Raw genomic sequence first — 19,771 nt, forward strand, 5'->3', positions numbered from 1 at the left:
ATTTTCCTTCTCAACTGAGTCCTTTGCTTTCAAGTCTGTGACAGCAAGAGTAAAAATCTGCGTTCCAACGCACAGCTCTTGTTGCCAAAACACTGCACTGCAAATTAAATTTGCTTCACATTAATGAAAGTGGTTCTTTGTACTAGTGACTGGTTTATCATTAGCTTATAATTGTGTTAATTAGAAATAACATCTCTGGCCCTCTCTTACCTTCAGCTTAACACCATGGTTTCAATCAGTATGAAAGCTCTGTAAGCATAGCCATACTCACGAGCAGTTTGCACACGTGGGGAACGAAGCAGCATCGAGAACAGAGGAGGCTTAAAACTCTACAGTTTAGCAATCAGTAAAAATTCCGTATGATGCATGTCTTTATACACACCAGCTCCTGAGCTTAGCAGACGAGCAAACACGACTACTATAGGGTATTTAACTGTAATAGACACTAAAGACACTAGTGGAAAAAAACCCCTACCTGGCCTGAGGCTTCTCTGTCACCTATCTCAAAACTGATTTTCAAGACTTGTTTCTTGAGTCCTGCACATGATTTAGGAGATGGCAAAATAATGTCTTGAGTGGGCAATAACTGATTTACTTCCATTATGTTTCAACAGGACAAGACCTTGCAAGCACACGCTTCCTGTCCACCTACCACATAACATTATCAGGAAACTACGTGCAAGAGAAATGAGTTAGAAATAGTGATGACTGATAGTACCTGCCTTACTTCTCTGCTGTTACCTAAGCAGCATTGTGTGAGACCTGTGGGCATTTTTCTTTTTTGTACCTGCTGTAAGTTGAGTGAAATCTACCATTTAGGAAATAATTGCTGGTTTAAAAAAAAAAAAAAGAAAAAATCCCACAAACAACAGAAGTAATTTATATACTTCAAGTTTTTCTATACACAAAAGTGAGCAAATAAATAAAAGCAACGGTTTGATAAAGATTTAGATTCATGCTAAAGCGTCTCATGCAAGTTACACTTGTTATTCTATCTCATTATTTCTGGTAAACTTACCTTCTTTCAGGTGTAAAGTTTTAGACAGCCATTTACTGAAGTATCTTCAATGGCCATAACTGGTATTACACACCTCTTCCCATCACATCTGCAGCAATGTGTTTGTTAAACTGTAAGAAGGGGCAATCAAAAGCTTTAATATGGTAAACTATTCAGATCAAAAACATTCTGATCTGATTACTGCTCAACTCATAGGCTACAGTAATTAGCTAACCAAGCTTACATTTTAATAAGAAACATTTTTTCCAGCATAAAAATTCCCGACCTCAGATACTTTTAGTTGTAAATGTCTTATTCAAAGCTGTAAGTCTTTGCCAAGGTTCATTCAAGAACACTGGAAACAAAATATAGGGCAATTCTTGTATGCTTAGGTGGAAGAAAATGAAAGTCTGTCCTACTGCAGGAGTCCCAAAAGACAGTCCATAGCTCTGGCCTGGGAAAACCCCTGCAAGCACTTCCAAGGAATATCCACAGTGTAGTCTGAAGGGAGCCAGAAGATCTGCAGTGTTATGAATTCAGTAGCCATTTTCTCAAATATGGGAAGGGTTGAGATAGCGAGAGCAAAACCCTACTCTAATCCCTAAAGCTTCTATAATTGATAGCTCAGGAAGGCACTGGAGAGACCCCACATCAAGGTTCCTTCATATCGAGGTGCTGGGTTAGAAAATGCAACTAAATGAAAAGCCAGGGGATGCTTGATGGTGTAGCTAAGCCATCTTCAGCATCCCTTTTGATGCAGGTCAGCTTTGACCAGGAGTAACAGCCAGCTATGCATACTGTCAGCAAAGCTTCAGGAGGAAAGATGGCAAACAGCCCTTTGAGATTTTAACTGCTGATAGTACATGTGATTTGTGAAAAAGCAAAAGAGGATGAAAAAATATCACCAGTGCCCAACTTGTAAAACTTACAAGAAATTTGGGAAGCAAGAGACCACTGTTAAAAAATACTTCTAATCCCAAATGTGCAGTCTATATAATCAATACCATACTTGGACTGCACAGAGGTTGCAGCAAGCTGTCATAAAAATTAACTTGCAAAACTTCAAAGCATAAGAAGTGTTTCAAGAATGGAATAAAAAGGCAGATGAAGCTAACGGGTAGAAGGTATGTAGTATGAATTAGTAAAGCTTAGAAGAGATAAGGGGTCAGAATTCCTACTCTAATACTTTTCCCACACACACACATCTCAGCACCCATTCATGGAGGAACAAAGTCTGAAAAGGGCCAGGGAGAGAGAAGATAGGCAGTTGTAAGGATGCTCAGAGCTCCAACTCCTCACCTTCATGTGGAGGCAATTTTTAACACCACAAGCAGAAAGATGCAGCAAAGAGGAAACACCTGCCCAGCTTTAAAACTAGCTAAAAAATTAGGTACTCTTTAGCCACTTCATTTTAGAGTGACTAGCAAAAACAGGTCCTATTATCAGACGCAACATTCAGAAACTGCATGGTGCTTAGTGAATGGTGCATATCCAGTCACGTCCCATGGATTCCTATGCCGTGCTACCTCTGCTTCCAGTCTTTTCTGAAACATCGCTATACTGCCCAAGTTGAAGATGGTCCCACAGTTCATAATGTACACATTTATGGAGCATGAACACCTCAGAGCCTGTGAGAGCATGCTGAAATCTAAAAGCATCTATCATGTGCTAACAGCTGCATTTCCTGTGCATTTATGGGTCTGAAGTTAGCACCAGTGCAGCTACAAGTTAGCTGAATGGGGAAAAATCATACACTGTAATATTTTAACTGTCTCTGAATACACAGTTCTTCACATCCCAGCAGCAGTATCTATTAAAGACAAAAGAAATGCCACGCTCAGGTCAGGCCTTCTAGTTCAGCGTCCTGTCTTCAATACTGGACAGCAGCACATATGTTAAAAAAAAAAAAAAAAAAGCATGCAAGAAACGCAATAGTTGTTCAAAACCTACCTCCTGAGAAAAGCATCTCTATTGTTTATGCCATCAGCACAAGGGTTTGTACCATTATGAACAAGGGTTGGGTTCCCCCCCCCCATTTCTTCTATATATTCCTTCTCTCCAACTCCCCCCTTTCTTTTCCTTCTCATCTCAAGCCCTCCGCATCCTCCAGGGAGTAGAGATAAGAGATAACCAAAATGTCTCAGGATGTCTTCTTTCAGCAGACGTAAAAGCAGCCGCCAGGAGGGAGGGGTGCCATATGCTTACGTGTAAGCACTGCCCTTCCTAGCAGGATTATCCTGTTCTGAGTCAGCCTGGCTGAGGCTTTACCATTTAGTTTCCAATATTGCCCTACAGGGAACAGGAGCTAGCCAGGGAAAAGCCGCAGCTCTGAAAGGCTAGGGCCCAGACCTGTGGGCGCAGAACTTTTTTGACCTCTGTTTCTAGAGGAACAAACAAAAAGCTAACATTGAGGAATGCTGGGAATTCAGTTCTCATGGCAGAGTGAGCTAGTGTCACATGCATGGCTTGTACACATTTCTCTAAGCAAAGTTTGTATTTAGGGAACACAAAAACAACTCTCTACTAGAAATGTATGAGATGACATTTTATTATTATGCACAATTTGTATCATTCACAGCTTACTGGTCTGTAGTCCCAGAATGTAGTAGATATGTACAGAAGCAAACTCAAATGACTTTGCATTGACAGTGAAAATAAATCACATTTTCATGTTAAATCACACTATTCATTGCATCTCAGTAGAATAAAGAGTATAGAATAAACAATAATAATTCTTATGTATTGAGAGCTCAAGGGTCTTCTACCCACATTTCCTGACTGCATCTGAAGTGCCTGCCTTCAAGCTGAAGTCAAAAAGCCAAGAAGCAACAACAAAATGCAAGGAAAGAAGGAAAGGGAAGACAGAAGTACACAGCTGAAACAGCCACAGGTTTCAGACTTGCATAGATGTTGCTCTTTTTTTTTCTTTTCTAAATTCAGCAGCCTTTGAAAAAAAATAATACATGGTATTACCAACAACTGTGTAGTTTTATATTTCAAGTCATCCTTTAGCTCTTATTTTAAAAAGTGGAAAGAAACCCAAAAGAACTGAAATTTACTTAAATATAGTCACTTAGTATTCCATGATTTTCTTGAATTACTAACATATTCAACATTTCAGTCTTTAAAGCTATTCATTCCAATTATTTTTCTTGGGTAGAAAAGTAATGAAATAACCGGAAAAGAACAGCAGACAGCCGAGTAGCTAACAATACAGTGTTCTAGTTTGCATGTATTAACAACACTAATTTTGCATATTTTTATCACAGCTTTGTTGTTTTGTTTGTTTGTTTGGGGTTTTCTTTTTTTTTTTTTTTTTTTTTTTTTTTTACAGCAAAGCAATAGAAGTCGAGTTGTTTCATAGATGGTTCATAAGGGAATAACGCCACAGTCTTAAAGTACATACTTCAGTGAGGTTTCACCACTCTGCATCTCCAATGGCTTTTGCAAAAACATGGTCTTTACCCTCAAAGGACATCACTCCGTCTTTTAAGTAGAACTTCCATTTGTTCTTACTTCGATGTATCTGATGAAAAAAAAAATAAATCAATTCCCCCCACCCCCCCAGTATATTAGAGCATCCATTAAGCACAACTTGGTTTACAAACTTTGTTTTTCTTTTAAAATCCTGAGAGCCCAAAACATGTGAAACACTGCCACTGAACACACCACAAATATTCAGAAGCAGTAGATTTCAGCTGAATTAATTTCAGGAACAACCTCCTGAATCTTAGCATACACACGTACTCCCCCCCCCCCTCTCAAAAAAAGCACCAAGATAGCTGTGTGACAGCTCAACACCAGGAGGAAAACAAGACAATAATGGAGCAATTTCATGAGTGTATCAGTCCCAAAATATACTGCACCTGGAAAACAAGTATGGCTTAACTGAAATGCAGTGGTTTCCTTCTCCCATACACACTGCAAAGCAATATTGTGTGCGCAGAGATGTTAGGATAAGGTTAAAAGCAAAACCTTGCTTAAAAACAAATACTGCCATACCAAACCGTAAGAAAGAATTTGCATATTTTGTTTCTGTTTAAAGGCCTGCAAAAATTTATACCGCAGAAAGTTTTTGTTTAATACTAAGAGAAGGAATTTTAAACTTCTCTAGAAAATTCCTTGGATTTTAAGCATCAGTCTATTTTCAAGTCCAGAAAGAAAAAGGAAAGAAAAAACAAAAGAAACAGGACAGTAATTTTGCCAACAGCATTCTTTTGTAGGTAACAAGGTAATTTAATACATAACTATTTCCATCTACTTTCTACTAGGCCTACATGTTTTATTAAGTCTATATAAGAAAGGGGAAGTTACCAACATCTTTCCCCAACTTCTGTAACTGTTAATTTCTAACAACATCTGATCTTAAATTTCGTATAAGGCATGCCCAATGCTGAACTTGCTATTAGTTTTTTAAAATTTTCAACCAATTTCTCATCTTATTACAGACAAAACTTGCTGTAGGTAACAATATCCACTACCTATAGCATCTGCAATGTCAAACTGAGTTACAAAGCTTCAAAACTTTGTGTACCTTTTCAATACAATACAGATACCATGGTTTAATTTCAGATGCGTTTTCTACATGCATCCCTATAACTACATTTTCCAAAATAACTAGTTTCAGAAACACTCAGTCTGTTAACACTTCAGTAAAGACAACTTTCTGAGCAGCTCACGATTTCCTAAAGCACATACATTGTTAAGTCAGGCCCAGCTGAACACACACAAAAACTTATCACTAGTCACTTTTGAAAGAATAAAAGCCAAGGCACATTCTTAAGCAAACTATAGACATATTTTTCCATAATTGTTTCAAAATAAAATATGCACTTTGTTTTGTTAACTTCAAAACTACTGACATATAAGTGTCCAAAACCATACAGAGTTAGAAGTACTTAACATGATCTTCATTTTAATGTTTAAAATTCAACCTTATTTTAACTCTTGAAGGAGGCCCTTAACAACTCTTTTGTTTTTCAGACACAACAGAATTCTGGTAGGAAAATCTCTCAGTAAGCACTTCAAAGACAAAAAACGTAAAAGCAAGTACACACACTCCTCTTTCTCTTACCCATTTCAAAAGTCTTAATTCATGGCTGAAAATGCATACATACAACCATGGAGCTGTCGATATTACTTAAAAGTTAAGGAAATGCATAAGCTTTTGCAGCTTTACAAATCTCAATTTGCAAGATTTCGTCCCCTTTCCTTTTGCTTTAATAGGCCACTATGAACCCACTGATTATCCTCATTTCAGAAAACAGCAGGTAAGTCTTCAGACTACTGTCAGCTAAACACATCATTTAAACACTCAATTATTACAGCATTAGATTTTCTTTAAAAGGCACTAACAGTAGACCAGACATGGATTTGCTGACTATTATTCAGAATGATTAAGGAACAAAGATAAAACTGTATACTGTACCTTGTCATACTGACAAACTATCACATTGTCAATGTCAAACAAGTCTGGAGTGTCCTGTTCACTGACATCATCACCAGAATTTAAGGGGTCCTAGAGATTAAAATTGTATTTTATACATTCTTTCAGAATAGCATTGAATATACTTGACATTAAACACACCTAGAACAATAAAGGTTACCATTGCAAAAAGCAAGACCTAGAGGCTATGAAGACCATGTTGCTCAAAGCTTATTTATATGCATCTTTACATGCTTACATTCTCAAAACCAAAAACACCCTAAACAAAAACACAGGTCAAAAAGCAAGACTGATAACTGACAAAGCTGACCCCAGTAACTGGAATGCTAATCAACTGGTATTTATTTGAAGTCCAGATGCTACAAGTTGATTCTCTTGTGACTCTCTAGGATACAGGATCGCACATCTTTAAGAAAAGCCTTTTCCTAAAAAACATACGTACTTCTATCACATTGCTCTTTTCTCTTTCTAATCCCCTGTGGTCCTTCAGAAGGAAAAGAAACCTAGATTTGTACTCTGACCTTAAATAAAAAGCAGAACTCCATTCCACTGAGGCCAGTTTTACCACAGTACTTCAATTCTGGTAATTAAGAATTTTAATTCATCCAATCTCAACATCTCTTTCATTTGTCCATGCTCCTCACAACGAGTTCTCAAGTAATTTCTCAGCAGTACCTCCTATCTCAAGAGGTATGTAACTTCACTACGCATTCTCTGCATTAAACGTACCACGAATTGTTCTGGGTCCAACAATTCAACAGTCAAGATAGATACACTGTTGTATAATGCACTTCACAAGGCTTAAAAGTAAATTACCTCCTCAACTATATCCTTTTGGGGATCCTCATTATCACCACCACTGCTGCTAGACTCCGTGTTTGAAATAATGTCACATTTTTCATCATCGTCTTCCTCATCCTCATCCTCCAGAACTTTTAGATCCTCTGATTCAATAATGCCAATGAATTCATTCTCTTCCCTATCTTTTGTATGTGGTATTTCTTCCTTGGGAGAAACATCACCAGTACCATCTAGCTGAATTATGCCTTCAATGTCACTGCAGATATCCTTCTCTGATCGTAAATTAGATTCCATCTGCTCAGTAGGTTCCATCTGACAGGAATAAAAGAGACCAGAGACAGCTTGTGAATTAACACCACACAGCTTTCATTGTTCAGCACAAAGCCTGAGATTTTCGTTTAATAAAGCAACAAGATTGGGGCACTAAAATGAGAGTTTCAAATCCAGGCCTACTTGTAAACCCTGAGTACATTTGCAAATCTTGGTCTTACACCTAACTTTAAATAGAATCCATGCCAAATATTCCTCAGCAATATAGAAAAACATTTTCTTAGACTTTTCTTTAAACGCTATTGTACTCAAACAACTTTAAGAAGATCGAGCAGGCCTTTAGAATTTCTAATGCAAAGAAAACTCAAAAAAAACAAAACAGAAAAAAGAGAAAAAAGGAAACAAGCTACTCCCCCACCCCCAAATATAGCGTTTTTCATTTTTGAAATAAAAGTTACGATGAACTCATCCCTCTCCCTCAACTCAGTTAAAATGCTTTGTTTAAGTAAGATATAAAAAGCTGAGAGAGACAGTTAATATTTCAGTACTTCAAGTTGCTGTTCATAAAAGTGCTAGAATTCCTAAACAGAGCGTTCACAGGAGCATAAAAGGGCTTTAAGCTTTCAGCCATCTTCAGTTTCTCATTAAATCTTTATTGTAGCACTTAATTCACATCCACATACACTTTCTAGTTCAGGAAAATAACACTTTGTTTTGACCTTCCATTCTTCCTACAGACAGTCTTCATCATCCTGCCATCAAAGTTCAGATGAGCAACATAACAAGCTTTCTATTCACAGTCATCTGTCATTAAATTTTCATTTAATAAATTTGCCTCAATCAAATATAAGTGCTCCAACTCAAAGTCAGCAAGCCAGCCTGAACTTAAAAACACCTGCAAATAATTTCTGGAACAAAAATTAGACAAGGTCAAGAAAGGGGCCTGATAATTAAAATCATTCAAGTTTCCCACACAGCTCTAGCTGAATTCTAGTTTATTCGGGATTTTTTCCTAAGGAAATACATTTCCTTGCAGCAGATTTTCACTTATCCAATCTGACTGTTCATACTCAATATGCGTTCATACTCACTATGCATTCTCAATGCAAGTTAAATGCTCTTCCCACATTACAAGTTAAAACTAATCCCAGCTGACACTGCAAAAGCAATTTGCCCACAACTGGCCAGTACCCACATGCAGATTCAGAGTCAGAATGACATGGAAGTTTCTCAAAGGGTCATTCATGTCTGCTCAGTTGCAAAAAAAAAAGAAAACTATTATCCCCAAACATAGTCACCAAGTCTAATATCTACCCATTACTCTCTTAGCATTTTTTAGATTGACATTCTCTTCAATCCCAGCATTTCAGCAATATTTGTGACAAATTCTTAATGTAAAAATAAGCAGTCAGCTACTGCTATTCAAAACAAGCTCAAGAATGAACTCAGAAATTATAATAATTTTTATTATTATAATTGAGGTGCTACTCGTCACTTACGGATGTCTTTGATCACATCTCTTATGACAGTTCAAACAATCAACAGATGTATTTTCACCAGCTGAGAAATAAAAGGTCTTACCTTGTCAGAGGAAGCAACGCTGTCCTGATCTTTCAGAACAGCGTTATCATCCAAACTTTTGCCCATGATAATCAGGTCAATGATATCATCAGACACCTGCTGTTGCACCAACTCCTGAGGCTCAATGTTTAACGGCCCCTCCACATCCAGCAGAACACTGCTCGAGCTGTTTGCCAAGGATTCAGCGAGAGAAAACCCTTCAGAGGATTCTGGAGTAAACACAGCTGTGTGAAGACTGCTGTGCTGCAATTTTTCTGTTGAGTCTGCACACTGATTCAACACTGCATTAGTTGCAAGCTGCTGCTGACTCACAGAAGGCTGCTGGACCAATGTACTATTGGCAGAGTTCTCCAGGTGGGTTTTTTCGACGACATTTGGTTGAAATACCATGGTCTGTTGGACAGCAGTCTCCTGGGGTTGCAATGTTTCAGCAGCTGCCTGGGCAGAAGATGCATTCACCTGTGCAACACCAGCAACGCTGGCTTGCAGAACTGAAGGTTGACCAAGGGGCTGAAATATCTGCTGAACAGGATGATGTAGAACACTTGCATCTCCCGAGCCCTGCGTAACCATAACAGGCACATTTACTTTATAAAGATGCCCTACAAAGAGAAGAGTTAAAAACTGCTTCAGCAGGTTAAACTACAGGTTCATCCAGGCCACTGTCCTATTACCACTAAGAACCAATAGCAAACACTCAGGCAAACTACAAGAAACAGGATGTTTACGAAGCAGTACTTTCCCAAGCACAATTTCAGCCTTTGAAAATTGAGCTTTCAGAGGCTTTTGGAGTCAGAGCTTCCACCCAGACCATCATGTTTAATACCCCTTTTGGGGTTTAGCCTCCACAATGCCTTGTGCCAGTAAGTTCAATAATTTAATTACATACTGGATTTAAAAAAAAAAAAAAATTAAAAAAATCCTGGCTTGAATTTGTTTCCATGTCATTTCAGAAACTAAGGAATACAAAATGAAGCAGTAAACTATTCCATATCTACAGGGACAGTTCACTCCTTTTAAGGAACTTTAGGTATCTCCTCTGAAAAAAATGCCTAGTTTAGTTAAAAAAAAAAAAAAAAAAAGACTCCTAGTTTATCTATCCTCTCATTGTATGAGAACCAGTCCACATACTGAATCCTTAAGGTTATTATTATCAGTGTTAGAATTAAGATGCCAGAGCTAAGTTCCCAATTTCATTTAATTATTCTTTTCCCCCATACACATGCTTACACACACAGAGTCACTGGTACTAGCCTTTAGATCTCAAAACCTTAGGAGTTATACCTGAAACAGATACCTAGTGACATTAGTTCTCATCAAAGAACAGCTGTTGGAGGAAAGAGTCAATCCATGACTGAAATAAGCCTTCCACTCATCACACCCTAAGCAGTACAAGCACATTTTTGTACAAGCAGTACAGGCAACAGTTTTATCAGCAAAAGAGTGCGAGCAAAAAGGTTAACAGATGGTTGGATTTTATTTGAATAAGAAATCAATTTGATTCTGAAGCACCAGAAAGTCTTCACTTTTTTAAAACATGGAAGATTGTGCCTCGTATGCGAGAAGGAGATACCTATGTCTGGACTGACATAGAAACACATTTGCAAACATTGTAAAACAAAAAAATGGCATCACCTGGAAGCCCATGTTAACTGATCTTGCAAGTGTACACAACTGACACACTAACTACTCAATGTAATTACTTCCCCCATGAAGCAATTACAAACACAAACTACAAAGGAAGAGGAGGATACCTGGCTCTACCCACCTATACTTTAACTTCACATGTTTTATCTACTGTACTCGGGACCATCTTTCAATATCCACATTCAGTCAATGCACTGTAGCATTTTACATCTCCTCTTTAGTCTTACCAGATGCTGTCTGTAGTGTCATTCCAGCTGGTACATGTATAGGATAAGCAACACCCGAAGAAAGAGTAAGAGTTGCACCCGCTCGTGAAGCACCCTAGATACACAAGAGCTTTATTAATAAATAGTGCATACTTTATCTCCAAGGGCCCTAAATGTCACACATAACATATCCAGCTGAAACATGAACGAGGGCTTTTTTGCAATCATCTTTACTGAAGAGTTGCTTCATACTTCTGAGATTTAGACAGACAAAGAATATTTTCCATTGACAGGATAATGACTTGCCTGAAGTGTTTCCTATTTTCCCATTATCACATTCCCTTTTTGTTAACAGAACACTTTTCTGTACCCCCTCAATGTACACACCATCCAGAAAGGTATTTTTCCACTCGGAGCCACTTTTAGCTAAGCTTATGCATTACTCCACACAGCAGACTCCTTGCCTAGACCTATGAAGTCCCTCCACATTCTCTTTTTCTCCTGGAAAGCAAAGAGTTGGATATGCAGCTCCCTTTGAAACTAACTGTTCCAGAGAAATCAAAATTTTACATCAGGAAACTTGCATGTTACACAAACATCTTCCCAATATTATATTTCAGCTTAGCAAGCTAGTTAGCTTGAGGCTCAGGAGGCACTCAATAAGTTCATCAAGCTCTGACAATTAATAGCCCCTCCCCAAACAAATTTTGCCACACCCAGAGTTTAGAACCTGTCAACTCTAAAAACACTCATTTTCTTCCAGATTATTTCTATGCCTCACAGATAATGGTGCTCCCAGCTTCACTAGTGCTAGCATTTTCCAACCATGCATTATTTTAACACCCAGTAATAAAAAAAGAAAAAAACAGATCTGTAGCTGGGCATTTCTACACTTCCATCCTATGGGCTGAATACATGCAGCCATGTCTTCCAACACACTTCTGGCTGTACTGCTTGCAAAACCAACTGGTAGATCTCTATCTTTTTCACTGCTCAAACAGAAGCAGCAGAGTTACAGCTGTCCCTCTGCAGACTTAATTTTTGTAAGATTTTCAGGAAAAAAAATGAAAAAAAAGGGGCTAGAAGTAACAACAGAGTTTCTTGATTCTCTCTCAGCAGGACTCCTGCTCCCTTGCCTACTATACTATATTGGACAGATGAAACTGTCAAAAGAAATGCTATTTTTTCAGTCCCTAAATGCTGTCCTAAAGCATCTACACATAGAAAATATTTAATACTTGTCTCCCCTTAAGCCTATTAACAACTGACAAACTTAATCATTTAGAATTCAGAATAATCAAAATTGAAATAAAATGTCACTACAGCTACATACCAGGTCTGCTGCTGTGAAGTGCTGAAAACTTCTGCCAGTTGGGATGACTAGAGAAGCTATAAAAAAAAAAGCCACTTTACAAAAGACATTAATTTCTTGGACACAGTTGATCTTTCAGTAATTTACAGCAAGCACTGCTGAAACTAAAGCAATCTAACTTCAGTTCATACTCATTAGATCAACAAACAAGTGAGCACATCTAGATAAGGCTCTTGAATACACTTCTCTTTATGTTGCTTCAAGCTTATGCTGTACTCAGTGGGGAGAGGTTATACCCCAAATTTATAAAACTTACATTTTGTTAAAAGCCAGTCTTGGAGATGTTTGTTTGTTTTAAAAATATTTCTATTTAATTATTTGATCCGTTTAAGTTGCACTGTAAAAATCAAGCATGCCATTTCTATTTAGTACATCAATTAGGACAAATGTGCAATACTACCATTTTAATGCAACCACGAACATACACGTAAAATGTATTGCCTTGTCAACATAAGGAAAACGTGAAAGTATTTTTCTGCACCACAGCAAATCCAATGGTGCTAACAGTAGGAACACTAGGGTGGGATTTTCAAAAGCACTCAATACTGACTTCAGTGAGAGAAGATAAGCCAAAGGAAAAACTTTCCCAGTCTTCAGGAAGCAAACAACTTAGGTAGCCCTAACTACTTTGAAAATCTCTAGCCATAGGACAACTCAAACCCCATTTTTAAAAAAAAAAAAAAAAAAAAAAAAAGTTCATTGGCTTCAACAGATCGTTTTGCCTTCGTATTGCCCTTCCAAAACTTAGGAGTAACAAGGTAAAGCTCATTAAATATAAAGCCTCCAACAGCAAACAAACCCAAAAGTATATTCCCTTTAACCACATGGAATAAATAAAGCATCTGGCTCTAAAACTATACCATTCAACTATGAAGACTGTAAAAAAAAAAAAAAAACCACCACAAAAAACAGATGAAGAGTGCCTGCCCAACCCCAAAGTGTACTACGACACAGACTTTCATTAAATTATCTCATATGTTTTTTGTCCTTTATGGGAAAAGGTCCTAATGGCCTCTCCCATTCGGAGAAGCCTCAGCTGAGCATTACACTCTACCATAACATTATCACAGTGGTCAGCTAGACTTAATTGAGAAGAATATGTCCTGATGTCAGAGGCTGTGTGAAAGTCAAGTACTTCTCTCCAATGGGAATACTGCTTTTAGGAAAACTAACTGCCAGACAAACAAAAAAACTCCCCCAAAACTCCCACTCTTCTGTTTGACCAAGGGATTACATTTTAACAAGTGCAGAACCAGATTAAACTCCAATGTGACAGCAGAGTTGCATGGCACAAACATGCTATATAACCTCTGCACACATCATGCCACACATTAAAAGGGGAAGTGAAAGCTTAACACTACTGGTAAATTTGCAATTGAAGGGCTACACTTCTGGACTGCACACAAGAAGGCTAAAATTCTCTTCATGTTTTACTACTGGAAATAAGCAGCAGATCAAGACTCTGTAGACATAACTGCATTAGTTTATAAAAGTTTAATTCATCCTTTATTAGTCAAATTCTGCTTTTAAATAATTACTATTCCCCATCATGCTAGATATATACATAAACATTGCAAACCAAGATTAGTGCAGCACCTTCAAGTCTTCCAGAAAGATTCTTGAATCACTGAGCTATTCTTAAATTGCATCTGTTGTGTTAAACATCTGACCTGCTGAAGCCTGCAGAACACGGTGAAAATTGTGCGGCAACTGCAGGGTAAACTGTGGAGAATGGTGGCTATATCTGAAGAAGCCTTCTGTTGCTCTAGACTGCATCACCTTGGTTTCCCAAAGCTGCAGAAAGATTATTATTAAGGTCAACAGATACTAGCTTTAAAAACAAACCACATCTAAACCAATAATCAGATATTCCTAGTTTTTCCAAGAGTAAATTGACTGATTCTATCCAATAAACATGGTAACAATCACTACTGAATTTCAACTTCCAGCAGCCCAACCCATCATTCGCAGGATATTTATAATTCTAAGTTAGGGCAAAAGTTTGCATGTTTTGGACAGCAAAGAAAGGGACGGGTTTTTCTCAAAATAAAAAAAATATACAGCTTCAATTTATGCAGGGGAACCCAACAAACCTGCTTCAAGTCTTTCAGAACCTGTTCCTCTAAACCTTCTTCTGCAAAGAGTTCCCGTACACCTTCAATCACATCTTCAATAATGGATTTATAGAGTTTAGGCTACATTAAAAAAAAAAACAACATACTTTCAAGTTAAGATGAACATTAAATCATTTGAAATGACAGCACAAAGTCTAATCTCAGCTGCATACACTACTGTTACAAACTGAACAGTATGAAGACATCACTGTAATAAACTGAATACTCTGTCAAGTGCAAAGGTCTGCAAGTCCACTCATTCTTTTAACACTGACATCCCTGGGAACAGACATCCCTGGAAAAATACTGGATTCAAGCCTCAAATTATTGGTTTCTGCAGGCTCCAGAAATGCTTAAGAAAATCCTAGAAACATTACAAAAACTATTGCTGTGCTGTATTTTCAAACAAGCATGCCTAAAAGGTCAGTTTAAAACTGACATTTACCACTTAGTATCTATCATTCTAGTGTCATCGCCCCTAACTTAAAGACCAACCAACAATACAAGCTACTAAAAATGAGATGTGCCAATTCTATCAGAAGCATAATGTAAGTAACCTGCAAGAAATCAGAGACTTTTTTTTTTTTCTTTGTGGCAATAGTCTGATGCTGTATAGTAGTTTAGCTGTGGAATTTTTAACACTACAGTTACCAATATGTATCATCCATCTTATAGTACAATAGGATTCCAACACAACATTTTATTCCTTCTTCTGCTCATGTTGGTGATTAAATCCTAATCCTCCAGTCAGACCTGGACAACAGACACACACAAGTTTCAAGATTCATCCACTCAGATGCAAATGTAAGATAATAAACTGTTAGCAATTTAAAGCTTATTAATCTTGACTATCATTACCACCAGAATAGCCTACACAAGGTGAAAGATGAAGCTGAGATTTTTAGGAAACCTTAGAAGTCAAGATTCTGGGATATTAATTTACATTTTTCAAACTTAACATCACATTAGTATTTTACTGCTCTAAAGTTGTTCTAAACTGCAGAGGATAAACAATTTGTTTTAAAAAAACCTAGAAGTTATTAAAAAGTAACAAGTTAGAATTTTGCAAAAAGCTATCAGCACAACACAGCACTACTTTAAAATAACCACACTTATGTATGATTTCTTATGGGAGGTTAGAGATCTCCAAGAACTCTCCCAGCACATTTCAGGATACTAGGAAGATGAAGAGGGGGAAAAAAAAAAAAATTACTCTTGTACCACACTAAAAGACGTCAACTAGCCCGTACGTCAAATGCTTTGCCTTCATTGTTAATGCAGAAGAGAAACCAAATTTAAATCTTTCAACAAGCCTATTCCTCTCCCCAGGACTGCCAAGCTGTAATAAGTACAAATATTTATTATGCTATATAAAAACTGTACATGGCAACTGTAAAATTCAAACACTACATGCTTCCAAATTAGAGAAAAACTGTTACAGTGCAGACATTACTGTACTCCAGCTTTATCCCTTTACACACAGGCACTCCTTTGCCAGAACCAGGCCATCCCTGTTGGGAACTGCCAGCACCAGACGCGAACAAACCCCAATTTTCTCTGCGTACACCGGGCTGGCAGGGAGGGCCTTACCAACACCCCAGCCCAGCAAAGCCAAAAGCAAGTTTTAAAGTGAAGCCTCCAAGGCTTCCCCGGGATTACTGTCACCTCAAGGACTATCTGAAGTCCCACCTAAGGAGAGGCAGCAGCAGATGAAACCCGGAGGGGAGTAAAGGCCGCCACAGTCCTCCCTGGCACCACTAAGCTTGCACAGCCTCCCTCCGCACCCCGCAGCTACCCCCCACCTCACACCATGCCCTCACACGATGCTTTTGCTCACAAAACGTTTTTAACGCACAGACCAAAAGAAAAAAAAAAAGAAAAAACCGGCTTTCGAGGTCACCCCTAGGCTCCCCTCTCCAGGGAATGGCCGGCGGCTCCCGGGGAACCTCCCGGGGCGGAGGGGGAAGCCATTTCCCCGGCCCTCGCCCGGCCCAATCCTCTCCCCCGAACCTCGCCGGGCCGTTCGCAGCCCCCAGGGCCGGAGCTCCAGCCCAGCCCAGCCCAACCCGGCCCGGCCTCGCCGCCGCCCCTCACCACGGGGTTAGCGTGAGCCATGGCGGCGGCCGCCATCAGCCCGCCCAACCGCCTTAAGGCGCCGTTGCCATGGGGACGCGGCCTACCCGCCGCCGGCCCCGACCGGGCCCTCCTCTGCCTGGCTCCCTGTTTTCCTCCCTGTGGAAAGGAGGTTTTGTGTGGAGAACCGCAGCTGCCCCGCCGTGCGAAAATATTCCCAGGAAGGCTGGCTACAAAAGCATATTCTTTTGCTCTAATAAACTCTGAAGTCGTTATTACCTCATGAACAGGGAGATAGCTGAAGCTACCAGTTAAGTAGCAGCAATCTGGTACAACTATTCAAATTATTGCTTACATTTGCAGCAATCTGTTCATATGTTAATACAGAGATTTACCAATTTAGCAGTTACTCATCTGGAAAAATGTTCATTAGTCTCATATACGTAGGAGAATATACACTTCGGTCTTTATACACCTTCCGTCCATACATGGATCAGTGATGATTGCGAGAACCTAGAAACATCATCTTCTCTTTTTCCTTTCTTTTTCCTGTCTTCTTCTATTTTTAGGTAGCTATGTAGTTACAGTGCTATTTGGCTTGTGAAGAGGAGACTCGCCCGTTAAGCTTTAATTTTTAAGGCTGACTTACATATCCTGAAAAATGAAAGGATTTTAATGAAAATACTGCCAGACCCTTAATTATATAACTAGACTAACACCTACCAAAAAAAAAAAAAAAGGCAGCAGCATCCATAATAATATTGTAAGTTGCATTTTCACGAGTGAGACAAATGCAATTTGCTGTTGAAGTTATTTTGCTCTGCAACAAAATATGTTTAATGACACTGTCTGGGTCTTGAATTAAACAGCAGTTGCATATTCAGCTGTTCTGTATGCCCTGCATCACCATGAGGAAAAGGCAAGCCATATTGCTTTTCTTACAGAATAATTGAAATAATAAAACCCATTTTTTTAAAGCACAGTGCTCATTTGAAACTGTCTGGGATAGTGCATACCAAAGGCATCATTATTCTTCTCCTGTCTGGTTAGTCCTGTCGTGTTAGCGGAGATAGCGGGAAGAAGTTGCAGCCTTTAGGATCTCACTGGGCCCTGAAAGTTGCAGATGGTGATCCTGCAGCTGGCTGCGACTTAGTCTTCAGACAGATAAACCTGATGCAGAGCCATCTACCTGCCAGCATACCATACAGCAGTTTTAGAAAGGTGGAAGTGCAGAAAGAAGATTTATAAATGAGTTCCCTGCTTTCTACCACCCTTTGTTTAGCTGGGGATTACAAAGTGCCTTGAAATTGGAACAACTTGTATGCCCAGCTACAAAGAGAAAGAGAGGTTGAGGAGCTTCATACCAAAGGACTTCTCAGCTGTCTCAGATAGAGTTCGGGTTACTTCAGCTATGTCCACATGAAAATTTGCAGACCAAAGCAAATGAGCTTCACCTGCACTTCAGGTTGACAGCATGTCTCTGTATTTGCATATACCTAGCATATCCCACCAGCACAAGGCACTGTGGGCACACCTCATGTGTTGTAAATTATACCCTTTGTATTGCCAGGGAATACCAAAGCTCCTGTCACCAAGGTCAATGTGTCAGCTCCCTTCATGCAAGGGACAGCAGATTAAGCCTACTGATCGTACACAGCTATCTCTGAGGAGAAAGTAAAAACTGGGAATGGGAATATAACTTTCCAAACCGCACAGGGAGGTTGCAGAGGGTGCTTCCTGCTAACCAAGGCGCTTAAGCTTTCATCTGAGGAATAGCAAGCAACGCACTTTATATAATTTCTTTTACAAATTCCTAGAGAACGTGTCTTTTCATCCAAGCACTGTGAGCACTGTCAACTGAACAGCATGAGAAAGTCTGCTATACACTGAAAAAAATCAGTCTTCTCTGAGCAAGAAAAAAATATTAAAGTATCTGTGAATAGCATTAATCATGCTGACTGGCTAGCTTTGATATTGGTCATCTTAACCTAGTATTGGTGTCCCGCAGTATAAAGTGCAACCCTGTAGTGATTTTCATGCTTATGGATTTTGTTAATTTTTAATCCATCTTTTAAGAGAAGAAACTGAGGCACAGACACACCAAATACCTTGCCCAAGCTCACAAATGGCAATTGGGAACAGCATCCAGGTTTCAACAGTCTTGGTTCAACTTCCAATCCAGCTCTTCCCATTGCGATCTCTTTAACAGCTCACAGGAGTTTTAGAAGTCAGGCTATCGAAAAGATTAGCATGCTGTTCAAACCCTTCTGATTTTTCAGGGTTTTTGTCAGCATTTGGGATAGTGCTGCTTAAGGGCACCTCAAACATTCGTTTACTGGACAGGTTTTAATTTGTAATTATTTATACTCCTCTTGGTACATGATGTCTAGAGAAGATTTATTTTTGGATGATGAACCTTTATTAATCATTTAAAAAAAAAAAAACGTTTTCAAATGCCTTCTTTCTAGAAACGGAGAGCCCTCAGCAAACTCAGATGCTTGGTAATGAATGCCCTCTTCTGTTTAAATCTAGTATTGCTGCTGTAGAGGAACATGGCTACTCAACCGCAGCACTGCAGAATTCTTTCTCAAGGCATATTTTACAAATACCATCTTGCCTTTCTTTCTAAGTAAAAGCAATCATTCTTAGGAGGAACTGGTTGCAGAATCCAGGTAGTCCTCATGGAGATGCCTTGACACGGGCAGAACTGTAATTTCATTTTAAAGATATTCTCTAACATGCTCCCTTTATTTTCAGCTGTTGACTCATAGATATACTGCACTCTAGTCTCATAACCAATTTTATTAACAGCATGATTTTGTTATAAGCACCATCATTTCTGTCAGAGTTCTGAGACAGGTAACACTGGAACCTGTGATTTGTTCCTCTTTCATTTATCATGTGTGACTCCTGGTTCTTCAAAGGCCTTTCCTTTTTTACCTGATTTAAACCACTTTATCAGAGGAACCATAGAAAGAGCTGTCCCTTAATTCAATTTAATGACAAATTTTCAGGACTTTGGGTGGCATAAGAAGGGCTCTGACCTGTACAAACTGCTATATAAAAATGGCAGTCCTGATGGATTGAATATACTGAACAGTACTGTGTATCTCAGCTCCTTGATAAGCCAGGAGACTTGTGTAGTATGAGTAAGCCTAATTAAGGATGAAATAAGCCTAGCCTCTCCTAAATACTCACCCTAATACATATGCCTTATGTGGAGAGAAAACCTCAAAGGAAAACAGCACCCACGAGCCACTTCAC

The 19,771-nt window shown here is 38.9% G+C and overlaps 1 protein-coding gene across 1 annotated transcript; it reads right to left on the reverse strand.

The window, feature by feature from the left end:
• Window positions 1-4,415: 4,415 nt before the first annotated feature.
• Window positions 4,416-16,564, reverse strand: GTF2A1L (general transcription factor IIA subunit 1 like). The gene is made up of 9 exons (XM_075042432.1): window positions 16,529-16,564; window positions 14,414-14,515; window positions 13,991-14,114; window positions 12,282-12,337; window positions 10,970-11,063; window positions 9,096-9,697; window positions 7,260-7,556; window positions 6,426-6,515; window positions 4,416-4,523 (listed from the first exon to the last, which is right to left on the reverse strand). The coding sequence occupies exons 1-9, from the start codon at window positions 16,562-16,564 to the stop codon at window positions 4,416-4,418; spliced, it is 1,509 nt and encodes a 502-aa protein (XP_074898533.1).
• Window positions 16,565-19,771: the final 3,207 nt, after the last annotated feature.

Source organism: Buteo buteo, chromosome 12, assembly GCF_964188355.1.
Source record: "Buteo buteo chromosome 12, bButBut1.hap1.1, whole genome shotgun sequence".
NCBI lineage: Eukaryota > Metazoa > Chordata > Aves > Accipitriformes > Accipitridae > Buteo > Buteo buteo.